General features: G+C 36.8%; 1 protein-coding gene across 2 annotated transcripts; it reads right to left on the bottom strand.

The window, feature by feature from the left end:
• Positions 1-5545: 5545 nt before the first annotated feature.
• On the bottom strand, positions 5546-15304 carry LOC121330623 (immunoglobulin superfamily member 1-like). 2 transcript variants are annotated; one of them, XM_041277265.1, is made up of 8 exons: positions 15147-15300; positions 15030-15065; positions 12422-12730; positions 11488-11796; positions 10667-10975; positions 10162-10215; positions 7695-7811; positions 5546-6582 (listed from the first exon to the last, which is right to left on the bottom strand). In XM_041277265.1, the coding sequence occupies exons 1-8, from the start codon at positions 15175-15177 to the stop codon at positions 6566-6568; spliced, it is 1182 nt and encodes a 393-aa protein (XP_041133199.1). In that variant the 5' UTR covers positions 15178-15300; the 3' UTR covers positions 5546-6565. The 2 variants fall into 2 exon arrangements, with proteins under 2 accessions (XP_041133199.1, XP_041133200.1); XM_041277266.1 differs by lacking the exon at positions 10667-10975 and having other exon boundaries at positions 15147-15304.
• Positions 15305-15519: the final 215 nt, after the last annotated feature.

Raw genomic sequence — 15519 nt, 5'->3', positions numbered from 1 at the left:
CGGAGGGCAGGAGCTAGGGTTCCTACCACCGTTATGTCCCCCCAAAATATCAAATAATCCTCCTGTTTAAACCCTTGTATGCACCACACAGTAAGTCAGTGAAGGAGTGTGGCAAAGTGATTTGCAGTGTGCAGGTGTAGAGGTGATGCGAGTAGAAAACAGAAGACAGACAACAAAGTTCACAATCCAAACGCATTTATTTTTATACTCCCGATCTGGAGACCGCAAAGAACAATCCCAGGCAATAGACAGCAATGTGTATTACACTGCTCCAAATGAAGGGTTCACAGTCCCGAAATAATAACAGTAGGGTTGTGTGTTCGGTGAGTGGAAAACGGGATTGGAGACGGAGGTAAAGATAATAAGAATAGTTAAAAAGTATTAGTAGAGTAAAATATCTGCTCACCTTGTTTTGTCTAGTCCATTTTGTTTGTCTGGTTATTTTGGCGAATGTGCCGTGTCCTGTTTTTGTTCTGTTTATTTATTAAATGCTGAGCGAAAGCATTCACTCAGCTCCACCAAACTCCACCTCTCTCTCTGTTTATTTTCCTGTTTCTGGTCGGACGTCACCCACTCTGGCCGTCTTGGTGACAAACACACACAAAGACGCACATGTGAATTATCTATACATAATTCAACTGTCCGCTCAGCCTAATCCAGTTCAGGCGCCAGTCCTCTAATCAGTAGGTCATATAGTTTAGTATGTCTGCAAACCAGAGGCCCCTTTCAAGACACATGAGTTTGCCTTGTTTCTCAAGACACCCAGTTTCATTAATTAATTCAGTTACATTTCTAATACACGTTTATGTATTATCATATTCAGGGAATATGTCCTACAATATATATATATATATACAGTGCTGTGAAAAAGTATTTTCCCTCTGTCTGATTTTCTGCATTTTTGCAAATTTTTCACATTGAATTTGGTCAGATCTTTTTGTGGGTTGTAGTAGTATATAGAGAGTCTGAGTATATATATAGTCTGAGAGAAAAAATGACACCAAAGTTTGGTGCTTCTTCATTTGTTTGGTGTGCAAGGTAATCAAACATGCAATCTTCAGGTGTGAAAAAGTTATTGCCCCCCTAGTTAACTCAACCCAGTTTAAGGGATATTTAGGGTCAGCTGTTTGAATACTTTGGTTATCAATCAGGCCTGACTTGGGCCAGTCCTGCCTAATATAAATCTGACTAACTTTGGCCCTTACCATCAGAGTGAAATTATCAGCACACAAGTTCTAGAGGCACATCATGCCACGATTAAAAGAAATTCCTGAAGACCTCCGGAAAAAAGGTGTTGATGCCTATCAGTCTGGAAAGGGTTACAAAGCCATTTCTAAGGCTCTGGGGCTCCAGAACACCACAGTCAGAGTCATATTGTCCAAATCGAGAAAGCTTGGGACAGTAGTGAATCTTCCCAGGAGTGGCTGTCCTGCCAAAAAATCTCCAAGAGCAAGGCGTAAAATCATCCAGGAAGTCACAAAGAACCCTAGAACAACACCCAGGGATCTGCAGGCCTCTCTCACCTCAGCTAAGGTCAGTGTTCATGACTCTACTATCAGAAAGACACTGGGCAAAAATAGGATTCATGGCAGAGTAGCAAGGCAGAAACCACTGCTCACTAAGAAGAACATGAATGCTCGTTTCAAGTTTGCCAAAAAGCACCTGGATGATCCTCAAGAGTTCTGGAACAATGTTCTATGGACAGATGAGTCAAAAGTGGAACCTTTTGGCCAACATGGGCCCTGTTATGTCTGGAGAAAACCAAACACTGCATTCCACAGTAAGAACCTCATACCAACGGTCAAGCATGGTGGTGGTAGTGTCATGATTTGGAGATGTTTTGCCGCATCAGGACCTGGACGACTTGCCATCACTGAAGGAACCATGAATTCTGCTCTGTATCAGAGAATTCTACAGGAGAATGTCAGGCCATCCGTCAGTGAGCTGAAGTTGAAGCGCAGCTGGGTCATGCAGCAAGACAATGATCCGAAGCAAACAAGCAAGTCTACATCAGAATGGTTGAAGAACAAGAAATTTAAAGTTTTGGAATGGCCTAGTCAAAGTCCAGACCTAAAAACCCCATTGAGATGTTGTGGCAGGTCCTGAAACGAGCAGTTTATGCTCGAAAACTCACAAATGTCACTGAGTTGAAGCAGTTCTACATGAAGGAGCGTGCCAAAATTCCTCCACGGCGCTGTAAGAGACTGATCAATAACTACAGGAAGCTTTTGGTTGCAGTGTAACCAGTTATTGAGTCTAAGGGGGCGATTACTTTTTCACACAGGGGTATTGGGTGTTGCACAACTTTCTTTATTAAATAAATTAAATAAGCATCAAAATATTGTGTTATTTGTTCACTCATGGTCCCTTTTATCTAATATTAGATTTTCGTTGAAGATTATGATAATATTCAGTGTCAGAAATATGCAATAATGCAGAAAATCAGACAGGCGGCACTATGTGTGTGTGTGTGTGTGCGTGTGTGTGCGTGTGTGTGTTGTGTGTGTGTGTATGTGTGTATATATATATATATATATATATATATATATATATATATATATACACCAGTGTCTACCCAAATGCCCAGCTTCTTTATTTGTTTAAGTGTTTGGTATGTCAGAATAGGGTTTATTTACACCAATTTAACGGTTCAAGTAGGGTTGAACCAGACCCGAATTTAGCACCAAGATAATTTTGTGGTACTGTACAATTCACCCATTATGAATACTTTTGAAATACTGCAAAACAAATCTTACTGTCAAGTTGAGAGTTGTATGTTGTTGGTAATAATGCTTTTGTAGGTGATCTGTATGTTTCATTTATCATTATTGTGAATTATTTTACCCTCACAAGGCTGGACTAGTCAAAATATCAACAACACATAGCCAGTGTTTACCTACAGGTTATCAAAGGTTAAAGGTGATGATTCTCTGTTAAAGATGTGGGGCAGTCAGTTTTGTTGGGGGGTGGGGGGTGGGGGGTGAGTGAAGCTTTCACCACAACAATGCATTGCAAGCTACAGTCCTGCATCGGATTGGGTTCGGGTCGGAATGTGAATCACCAAAAACGTTTTCTGTCCTTTCAGCGTACTCGTCTGTAACCCTTCCCCACATAATGTATTAGAAGGTAAATGTACTGCTGTTTCCTGCACTAAAGCAGGAGGCGATTAGGCAGGAGTCAGCTGACTAAGCAGTATTCTTCTCGCTTGTTTGATACATCGCAAGATCCTTTTATCCTGTCAGCTTGGTGATATTAAATATGTTGTGAACGAGATGAAACAAAAGATAGCACAGGGTTTATATAATGTAGTGCATAATAGTTCAAGAAGTAAATCAGAAGTGTGGAATTATTTGGAATTATAGCGAATGAAAATAATGAACATGTGATTCGTTGCTTGCTTGTTTTTGTGAAGCCACAAAACTGGTACATATCTGGTGGCATGAAAGTAATAGACAGATATTTAGTTTATCTAGATAAGTACAATGAAGTAGAGATAGTTAATGTTACAATGTTAAAATATATCCAGACCACTAGAGAAAGCTACCACGCTGTAAAGCCTATTGTATAAACTCAATAGAGAATGGTGCGATATCTGTGTCAGTCGACACAGGCAGTAGTTAAAGGACAAACACTTGCGGGTTCGGGCCAGGTTGCAGATCTTATTAAAGTGGGTCGGGTTGGGTCGCGGGTAAGAAGACGGAGTTGCAGCGTGTTTGTATTGGCAGGTATACAACACATTAGCAGGTCAGGTTGGAAGTGTGTCGTAAATATTGGACTCGCGCATGACTCTATTGCAGGCAGCCTTCTTGTTATAGTTGCATGTGGTCTACAAATACAAACGTTATACTTCGAATTACAGTACTGTACAGGGTTTTACTTTTCTTTGACTGTGCAGTCTCACCAGTGCATTACACAACCTCACCATAACCTCTTTCGACTGGTTCTCTACACTTTTGACTATATACCCAAGCATTCTGTTTGCCTTTTTGATTGCTTCCCTACACTGTGTGGTTTCTGACAGCGATGAGTCTATTTCAGCATTGAGGTCTCTCTCTTGGTATGTCTGTTCTAGTTGTACGGGCAGGTAGTTTGCAGGTGTATCAGATTGATGATTCGGATTATATATCTCAGTGTCTTTGTGTGATAAGTGAGGGAAAACCATTCTAAAAGAGTAAAACATTAAGTCCAGTTTTATAGGCAGACTGGCCATTGGAAATCATAATAAATAGGGCAACTTTGCTGAAGTTATAAAAATACTTTGTAAAGTACAAAACAGCTCCTATACATTGTCTTTAGAAGCTACTTACCCATATAAGTTGTGTTCACCGGGACAGGCTGAGACAGTTCAGGTTTACAGATTCCCATCATCACCAATACATTTAACAAACAGGTGTGCAGGTTTCTGGTTTTCGTTGATTCCCTCAGATTTTCTACTCTTCCAATAAAAATTATTCAATTGATCCCTGATGAACAATTCGCATATCTCAATTACAACTGAGAAATGTACTAATAATAGTAATGATAATCTTGTGAAGTACTGTATTGTGTGTTTGTGTATTTGCTGTACATACAGACACTGCCTGCTGCCTTCATATTTAATAATATGGGCTTAGTCTTAAGAAAAAATTTAAAAAGGGAAGTTTTAAAAAAACATAAGCTAGTTTAATTAGTGTTGCGTGTTATTGTACTGACATTGGGGAATGTAGCAGTTGGTGTGACAACCTCTGTTTTGCTCTCTCTCCTCAGTTTCTGAACAATTTTGTATTTTCAAAATGTAGGCTACATTGAGAGTGTGTTCTTTTGATAATATTGTCATTAAATAGTTGTTTTCACCTTCGATACACTTTTGTTACCCAACACGCGAGCACAGATTGATGTCAAATTGTGATCCATATTGTGTGCAAAGTTAAAATTTTCATAAAAGGTCTGCTTAGCTTCTTGTAGTATCTTCCCCACAACCTACCCATTTTTCAAAGAAATGTTAGTGCTTTTGCCAAACTATACATTTTCAACCAGTACATTTAGTTTTTATTAGTTTAAAATTATTATGTTATTGAAGTTATGAAACAGTCCTTTCAAATTCCCATATACCATGGGAAACCCAGTTTAAAATCTGTACATGGTCCGTACAACTTTTCATTAAGATCCAGCACAAACGCTCTCCACCCTGATTTCAGCCCACGACTTTACAGGCACTATTCCCATGGATGAAGAGATCGAGATTTTGACATTTTAAAGAAAAGAAAATCCAAGGAAATTAATTAGCATTTACATTTTTTTACAGTTCTATTTAATTTCTTTTATGGTTTCACTATAAAAATGATAAAAGTGCTGATAAAAATGCCAGGTAGCGGCAACAAGTTTTTTTTAAGCAGTTGACCTAGACATTTCAGAGGTGATTCTTCCCTAGCTGTGCAGAAAGACAATTCCTTCTGCACGGTCATGCTGAGCCAGCCTTTATATTCTAAAGGAAGTCATGTGATAGAAAACACCCCACCCCTATTAATTATTTAAGTACAGTTATAAGAAAGTCCACACAAATGTAAAGCAGAGAATGACCAAGTCCATTTATTTCATTTAACAAAAACACAACATATGCGGCAGGTCCTAAATAATTTATAATCTGTGGAAAACAATTTTTTTGTGTGTTACAGAACACCCTACATTGTTTACAAGAAACACATTACTTTTATCTTTGATGTATCCCTTGTTGTCCGTATAGTTTTAAACACATTTCTGATTGTTTTATATTTTTGATTCACACTTCACAATCAGCTGAAAATACATTCATCTGCATCATTTGCCAGAAAAGATCATGAGTGTTTTAACACACAGGGTGAAACATCATTTGCACAGCATTGTTGTTTTACATTGTTATCAATTGTACTTCAATGTTGAACAACTCCCTGATTGCCAAACAATGTGTCACAGAGTGTCTCAGTCACACACATTGTTCCTTTGCAGATCATCCTCTGCGTACCCTCCAGTTTTCTCAATGATCTGACAATGCTTTGTGAATTATGAATCAGCCTGTAGTGTATCGAGTTCATGCTCCCTCTTACAACCATGCTAATTTCCTGTTTCCACAACAAGCACTCATTCAGAGCAGCAGCTTTGTTGCAAGTGGGAGCATGACCTGGATACACTATGATGTTTTTAAGAGAACTTCTCTTCTCCTAATGAACACCCCTGAGAAATATATTATATATTCATATAAATATGTGAGGTGTGAAAAAAACATGCTTACACTGAGGAATGTATGGAAAATATATACAGCAAAAGCAAAGTATTCAGTATCTTGAAACACTTCAGGGTGTTCCGTAACACTTTATACAATCAGCACTGTTGAATTCAGGAACTTGTCTTACAATAAGCTTGCACATGTTAGCAGATAACACAAGATAGTGACACTTTTACTTTGCTTGTACAATGTGGTGCTCTTTGCAGATCTCTCCTAATCCTCGGCAGGATATTTCTTTGTAACTTGTGAGTTTTTTGTGTCATATTACAAGATGTTTTCCACCTGCACTGCAAATCAAAGGACAGCATTGAAGGATGGGCCTGTTTATTGTCCATTGGCATCTGTAAGAGAGCAGCATTTTATTAAGTAAAAATAGACCTGTAACAAAGTGCCCGCCCCTGTGTATATTATCTGTTATGTGTTGCGTGTGGTGTGTTTAAAATGTTGGTGTATAGACATTGGTACACGGGATATAAACAGGTCTGTGTAACACGAGTGTTTAAAAATGTATATGTGTATTTAGGCACGAGGATTGCACAGCACTTCACGTGCAAGTAAAATGTAGTAATATGTGAGCACGGGGAATTGCACTTTATTAATTCACGTGCTGGGATTCAAGTGAATAATTAATTGGTAATTGAATCCCAGCACAATAGTATATATAGATGCACGTTGTCACATACTGGGGTTGGGTGTTCGGTGAGCGGAGAACGGGATTGGAGACGGAGGAAATTAGTAGTAGCAGTAGTAATAATAATAATAAGAGGAGAAAGTATCCGCTCACCGTGTTTGTCAGTGTCTGTCCGTGCACCGTTTTGTTAAGTTTAGTCTGTTTTCGTTTGTCTTTATTTTGGCGTAGAGTGCCGTGTCCTGTGTTTTTCGTGTTTGTGTAAACCTTTTATTTTGTATTAAACCGGCGCCAACAGGCGTCTTCACCACTTCATTTCATCCGTCCTGTGTTTTGTGTATTGCATTACCTTTCCTGGTTCTGACGCCGCCCACTTCGGCCGTCTCTGTGACAAGACCTTAGAACCATCTTCATTCATTTAACATAGTTTTGATCTGTTTGGGACTGCAGGTGTGTTGCTAATCTGTAATAGTGGACTTCATATTGAAGGCTGATTCAATGAGTACAAATCAGGACTTTAAAAATGCCTTGACTGCTCGTGGACTTTGTACTGAAATGGCTATTTATAGAGGTTCACTGTGTATTGATATATCTTTAAAAATAGAGTTTAATATATGGATTCTACGGTATTTTACTATATATTTTGGATCACCAAATATATTGCACAATGTACGTATGAAAAAGGTATACAGTGGAATGTCAAAATACTGCGCTATACATTTCATACAAATCACTAGGTATCCAAGATGACTTCTTGCTATGCGTATATATGAATGACTCCTGGTCAATAAGAAGATTATTAATCCATAAGGAAAACTCCCTTACTTTCCCTGTGGTGCATCCTCTGTCTGCTATAGAAGTCTTCCCCCACAATAGCTGAGAGCAGAAGAAGGATCCCCAGGGATAGGAAGATTCTGATGTCATTCCCCAGCCCGTATGACTCTAAATTGAGGGGAAAACAGAATCAGTGGTTGTGCAGGCTGTGTGGAGACAGAACACAGGGATTAAGAAGTATTTCTGTGAGCTAAACCAGACCCCCCTGAGCATCTCATCTACATGTTAACATATGAAGTGCAGGTGTGACTATTTCATCTCAGAGTATAATGTATACAATAGTATTTATTAAATCTTCATCGTTAGGCTAAAAAGGTGATCAGCTTTACAATATTTGTAATAATTCAGACCAAATTAAATTTGATTAATGATGTGAATAGCGGAAATCAAACGTTTAAACCTGTTACTCCATTAGTGAAGGCACTACATTTCTTTTTGAGTACCGCTTAAGCATGTGTTTGTAGTGCTGGTATATAAATAAATGGCCTTGTTTTTTATGTGGAAAAAATCGAACATTATGAAATTAGAAAATGTCTGATTATGCCGTCATTATACAGAAAATGTAAAAATCATGCAACCCTAACCTAAGGTGTTAACAGTTTAACTTGAAAGAAAGTTTAAGAAGTTTTTATTTTCATAACAATGACATTAAATGAATGGAACACCTTTTCAAAAAGTTCCCAGCAGCTGATTTGAACCCATTTTTAGACAGGCCATTAGTCAGGCTGGCAAATAACAGTAGTTAGGAGTTTTAATTGATTAATCGCACCTGTGGGCTTTGATCGATTAAAAAATAATTGATCGATTAACCTTATCTACCTGAATGCAGTATCAAAAAACAACGCATGAAAAGAAATCTTGAAAAATGGCGGAGGGTACTTACTGGAAGGTATATCCAAATTTCACAACATATGTATTTCAGAATGAGAAAAAAAAGACTGCAACTTGCAACATTTGCCTATCACGGCAGTACAACACATTTATCATATCATCCTAGTCGAAGTAAGCATCATAATAATTCAAGCATCATCATAATATATTGAATTGTATACCTCTTTGTAATTTTCCTTATACTTAACAAAAGACTGACTAACAATGAAAAATGTGACATTCCGAAATCTAACATGAAACACTGTACTACTATTACAGCTTCCGGTAGACTTTTACGATATCATTCAGTAGTTTCTTTGATTACATGATGTTAAATAAAAGATCTCAATTATGTTCATATAGTTTTTTTTTTTTTTTTTTAATTATGTCTCAATCCTAAAATTCTAGGTGATGCCAAACATTTGTCCAGAGCTGTACACACCCTACTTTACTAATCTTATATGTGGAATTCAGTGTCAAATAGATATATAGTGATCCCTGTACAAAAAGAAAGACACATTTTTATTAGATCAAACATATTTAAGTAGAAATAAATGTCATGTATCTTGTGCACGTTTCAAACTGGCAGATCATACTTGCATTTAAGTGCCAACATTGCTGCATAGGCACAGATATGTTGAATTGTGAGATAATGGAACATTAGTTATTTATAGTTAAAGCATATTAACTGAAATTGTACTGCATTAAACCGAAAACAGCATCGAAGGTACACGATTAAAAAGTTTCAAATGTAGGGCCTATATACATTGTGGGAAACAATATTCTCACGGTTCTGACTGCCCGAACGTGAGGGACATAAGAAAAGTACAGAATAAAGTTTTCAGATATACTAGTCATTCCAGAGGAAGGAAAAATGCAGCTTAGGACGAGCAAGTGTACTGAGCTAGTTTTATCCTTCACAGTACTAAGTTAATCCACTTGAACAGGATCGTCATGAATCTGATTTGGTATGCTGAAATTGGAATCTTGTTTAGCCTGATTTAGCAGATGTGATGATTTAGCACCTGTGATGATTAACTTTGTGTACTAAGGTGTACTAAGTTTAGTCCAATCAAGTGGACTAAACCTGCTTAATCCACTAGTTAGACACACCAAGTGAACTAAATTTGGTACGATGCAATTCACCCACCTTTCCCCCAGCCTAACTATTCTAACTGTCCACTCTGTTACACCTGTATATAACATTTCAAGGATACTTACATTTTTTTGCAACTGCCATACTCTTGAACACAAATTTGGGGTTGTCATTTTCTTTTATTCTTTGATAGAATAACTACTCACACATTTTGGTTTACTGTATCTTAGTGGACACAATTACTGTAATAATAATAATAATAATAATAATAATAATAATAATAATAATAATAATAATAATAATATCCAGCTGAAATAAGGTACAATTCAATACCCACTAAGAAAGTTGTTCTGAACTGATATAGCAGTTACTGCAGTACATGTCTATATTTTAGACTACAGTATAGTTATAAAAAATAAAATTGGACTAGTTTAAAAAATTGCTTTTAGTTAGTTTAGGAAAATTATGAAAAACAAATGTATTCATACATACCTGTTGAACTGTTTTGTTGGGTCTTGGCAGTTGTGGTTGGACTTGTCAAGCATTCTGTGGGTAAATAAACAATGTCATTTAGCAGAACTAGCAACATTTGCTGACAATGGAGACTATTTTAATGATGTAAATAGCGTAAGATATAAATATTGCCTAATTAAAATTAAAAACCTGATTCTTTGTGGACTTCGTTCCACTGAATTTTTGTTGTTAAAAAGTTGCAATATTTGGATCCACATCTTTTCATTCATTAAAATAGTGGCTGTATTTCCATTCAAGAGCAGTATCTCATCCAACTGTTGTCATGCAAGTTAGAGTTCAATTTCCTTTTGAACCTCTGTTTCAGTACAGTTACACAGGTTTACATGTCATACCCCTGAAGACAGAAATACTGTAAAAAGACTCTCACTGTTTAGACGTTGCTTTTCATCTATTTAGATACTCTACTGTTTGGATCAATTAAATTGACCCCAGTATGACACCAAGTAAAAAGCTCAGGACTTACCTGTCACATCAAGGTAGACTGGACGACTGAGTTTGTTGTTTGCTGAGTTTGCAATCATCTCTTTTCCATACACACAGGTGTAGTTTCCAGTATCCTGCCTACTCACTTTTTTAATGGAAAACGTGGCACTTGGTAAGCTTTTGGGAACGGGTTGTGAATTGACGAGGCTTCCATCTTTATATAGATGGAAAGACCCATCTTTCTGTGCTGTATCTCTGAGTTCCACTGGTATCATACATCTAAAAGATACGTCCATTCCTTCCATCACACTCTGTTTGTCTAGCTGAAGCACGAGTGAATACCGTGTCTCTGAAAATACAGTTTAATTAATATACCTAATAATACTCCTTAAAACATACAATAACAATACAGCTCTCCCTAAAAAAATACTACATGTAATCTAAAATTGCCGAAAGGTACAACCAAAGTAGCGTGGCAAAAAGGTGAGACTTATTTTTATTTTTGCATTAAATCAAGCCAGTGTTGTCACAAGATATAGATAAACTTAAAGCAGACATAACAAAAATAGAATTAAAGAAATAATCCACTCATACCAGATCAAAATAATATGGCCGTATAAAAATATGTTTCTTCCAGTTTTTATATTAAACTAATTTAATTTATTTAAAAAAATAGTTACACCTTAATATACAGTCAGATGTTTTTTAATGTTAGCCCAAAGACGTAGCCCTGAAGACAGAAATACAGTAAAGTGACTCTCACACTGTTTAGATATTGCTTTTAATCTATCTAGCTACTCTACTATTTGGATCAATTAAATTGACCACAGTATGACACATAGTAAAAAGCTCAGGACTTACCTGTCACATCAAGGTAGACTGGGCGACTGCGTTTGTTGTTTGCTGAGTTTACAATCGTCTCTTTTCCATACACACAGGTGTAGTTTCCAGTATCATTCCTATTCACTTTTTTAATGGAAAACGTGGCACCTGGTAAGCTTTTGGGAACGGTTTGTGAATCGACAAGGCTTCCATCTTTATATAGATGGAAAGACCCATTTTTCTGTTCTGTATCTCGGAGTTCCACTGGTATCATACATTTAAATGATACGTCCATTCCTTCCATCACACTCTGTTTGTCTAGCTGAAGCACGAGTGAATACGGTGACTCTGAAAATACAGTTTAATTAATATACCTAATAATACTCCTTAAAATAGCTCTCCTTAAAAAAATACTACATGTAATCTAAAATTGCCGAAAGGTACAACCAAAGTAGCGTGGCAAAAAGGCGAGACTCATTTTTATTTTTGCATGTAAATCAAGCCAGTGTTGTCACAAGCTATAGATAAACTTAACAAGCAGACATAACAAAAATAGAATTAAAGAAATAATCCACTCATACCAGATCAATGTAAGACGTTAAAATATGTTTCTTCCAGTTTTTAAACTCTCTTAATTTCTTTAAAAAAAAAGAGTTACAGCTTTTATTTTTACAGTTAGTTTTTATTGTTGTATCTGTCTGTATTTAAAATTTCAGACGTATATATATATATATATATATATATATATATATATATATATATATATATATATATATATAGTTACTGATGTTTATTATATTTCTTAAACTTTTTTAATCTGACATGTTTGTTTGATTTGTTTTTATAAATGTGACTATTTTGTCCTGTAAAGTGCTTTGAGAGACTGCTGTATGAAGGGCGCTATATACATCCACTTTGATTTGATTAATATACAGACAGTCAGACATTTGTTAATGTTAGACCCTTTCCTTACCTTGTACATTCAGATAAATCGGAGGACCACGGCTGATATATTTCACATCTCCTGGATTCTGATTTCCATGCATGCAGGTATAGTTTCCAGCGTCATTCTTTCTGATGTCTTCATTTATAAATGTGATAGCTGCTATTCCTCGGGGCTCCGGCAGTGAGCTGACCTTCTCTCTGTTTTTATATAAATGGAACCAATTCCTCTCCTTGTTTGGCTGTTCTCTGTGCACAGCTGATATCATACATTTGAACTCAATGGTCTCCCCTTCCACTACAGATGTTTTCGTAATTTGAAGTATAGCTGTACGCAGTTCTGTTTGTTTTAAAAATGTAAAAATAATAGATGAGGGACAACAATCAGCTTAGCAAATAAGAGCATGAACATTGTATTATTGTGTGATTAACCACAAATTATAATTTTAACATAACACTATTATTTATATGATGTGGTTAATAATCATAGTAATACATATTCCTTTACATTTGGAACAGTTCATCCCATAGGAATATTACATGAGTTTTGAAAGCAATATTTAAGTGTGCATGTAAAGGGACAGATTGATAGAGACAAGTCCCTTTTCAGTTTATTTAAGCACTAGCACCCAAGGCAAGGTAATGCTGATATGCAGGTTGACTTTTTCAGTGTTTTGCTTTCATTCCATTTCACTTTTTAAGGACACACAGGTTATCTATTCCATGATCATCTACCCGCTTTATCATGGTAATATTATGCAAAAATAAGTTGAATCTGAAATGGTTGGAGATCAAGTTCTTCCAGGACACCCCTCTATCAGCCCTGAATCAGTGACAGCAGGGTGAAAACACACACCAGCATGTTTACAATGAACATCTCAAAACTCAACAGGGTGCATACACACCCCAGCATGTTTAAAATGAACATCTCAAAACTAAACAGAGTATAAACACACCCCAGCATGTTTAAAACGAACATCTCAAAACTAAACAGAGTATAAACACACCCCAGCATGTTTAAAATGAACATCTCAAAATTCAACAGGGTGCAAACACACCCCAGCATGTTTACAGTGAACATCTCAAAACTCAACAGGGTGCAAACACACCCCAGCATGTTTACAATGAACATCTCAAAACTCAACAGGGTGCAACCACACCCCAGCATGTTTACAATGAACATCCCAAAACTCAACAGGGTGCAAACACACCCCAGCATGTTTACAATGAACATCTCAAAACTCAACAGGGAGCAATCACACCCCAGCATGTTTAAAATGAACATCTCAAAACTCAACAGAGTACAAACACACCCCAGCATGTTTAAAATGAACATCCCAAAACTCAACAGGGTGCAAACACACCCCAGCATGTTTACAATGAACATCTCAAAACTCAACAGGGAGCAAACACACCCCAGCATGTTTAAAATGAACATCTCAAAACTGAACAGGGTGCAAACACACCTCAGCATGTTTACAATGAACATCTCAAAACTCAACAGGGTGCAAACACACCCCAGCATGTTTAAAATGAACATCTCAAAACTCAACAGAGTACAAACACACCTCAGCATGTTTAAAATGAACATCCCAAAACTGAACAGGGTGCAAACACACCCCAGCATGTTTACAATGAACATCTCAAAACTCAACAGGGAGCAAACACACCCCAGCATGTTTAAAATGAACATCCCAAAACTGAACAGGGTGCAAACACACCTCAGCATGTTTAAAATGAACATCCCAAAACTAAACAGAGTACAAACACACCTCAGCATGTTTAAAATGAACATCCCAAAACTGTACAGGGTGCAAACACACCCCAGCATGTTTACAATGAACATCTCAAAACTGAACAGGGTGCAAACACACCCCAGCATGTTTACAATGAACATCTCAAAACTCAACAGGGTGCAAACACACACCAGCATGTTTACAATGAACATCTCAAAACTGACCAGGCTTCAAACACACCCCAGCATGTTTACAATGAACACCTCAAAACTCAACAGGGAGCAAACACACCCCAGAATGTTTAAAATGAACATCCCAAAACTCAACAGAGTACAAACACACCTCAGCATGTTTAAAATGAACATCCCAAAACTGTACAGGGAGCAAACACACCCCAGCATGTTTACAATGAACATCCCAAAACACAGCAGGCTGCAAACACACCTCAGCATGTTTCAAATGAACATCTCAAAACCTTTCAAGTCCCTGGGATCACCTTATAAGTTCATAAATGGTAATTGAATAATTTTCTAATGATACTGGGAAACAGAAGTAATCCTTCTTCAAAGCGTACATTTTTGGGCTACTTTTGTACACATTGACCTTGGGTTTCACATAGTTCAGCCGCAGAGCTGCTGCTTGCTGGCAGAATAGATTGCTTGAATAGATTGCTTTAATGTTAGAAAATTAGAAATAAACACTGAAGAATACTAAGAGACCTCACGCTCAGTTCCTGAGTTGTTTATTTCATTTTGTAACTTCAATGTATGTCGATTCTCTCAGGAATAATGACACTGCAGTAAATGTCTTTCTGAATTGCACTCTAAATGTCATTCATTTATATTGTAATCAAGTATTAAGTTATTATATCTTATTACGTGAACATGTCAGAGACACACATACCTGTCGAAACCAGCAGAACGTCTCCAACTGCAAAAACTAAAAAACAAACGATTATTTAAAAAATAAGAAGAGTACATAGAAATATTAACAGAAAGTTATGAAAAAAATTATACTTACACAGCATTATTAAATTAATATCCCAAATCATTTTTGAAAGCTGTCCAATAACTTTACTTACAGTATGAGTGTCATCTGTTTGTAACAGAATGAAATATCACATAATGGAATTACAACAGTTCCCTAAATAGATATGGGGAAATAATACTGAACTAGTGTTTCTGTTTGTCAGAAAGCTGGCCGGAGTGGGTGGCGTTAGATCAGAGCCAGGAAAGAAACAACAGGAGAGGTGGAGTTGGGTGGAGCTGAGCGAATAGTTTTGCTCAGCATTTAATAAATAAACAGAACAGAAAATAAAAAGGTTGTAACAAACAAAAATACAGGACATGGCACACTCGCCAAAACAAAAGAGACAAACAAACGGACTATACAG

This window comes from Polyodon spathula, chromosome 18 (genome assembly GCF_017654505.1).
Source record: "Polyodon spathula isolate WHYD16114869_AA chromosome 18, ASM1765450v1, whole genome shotgun sequence".
In the NCBI taxonomy this organism is placed as follows: Eukaryota; Metazoa; Chordata; class Actinopteri; order Acipenseriformes; family Polyodontidae; genus Polyodon; species Polyodon spathula.
The sequence above is the reverse complement of the archived record's forward strand: the minus strand, read 5'-3'. Positions and strand labels throughout refer to the sequence as shown.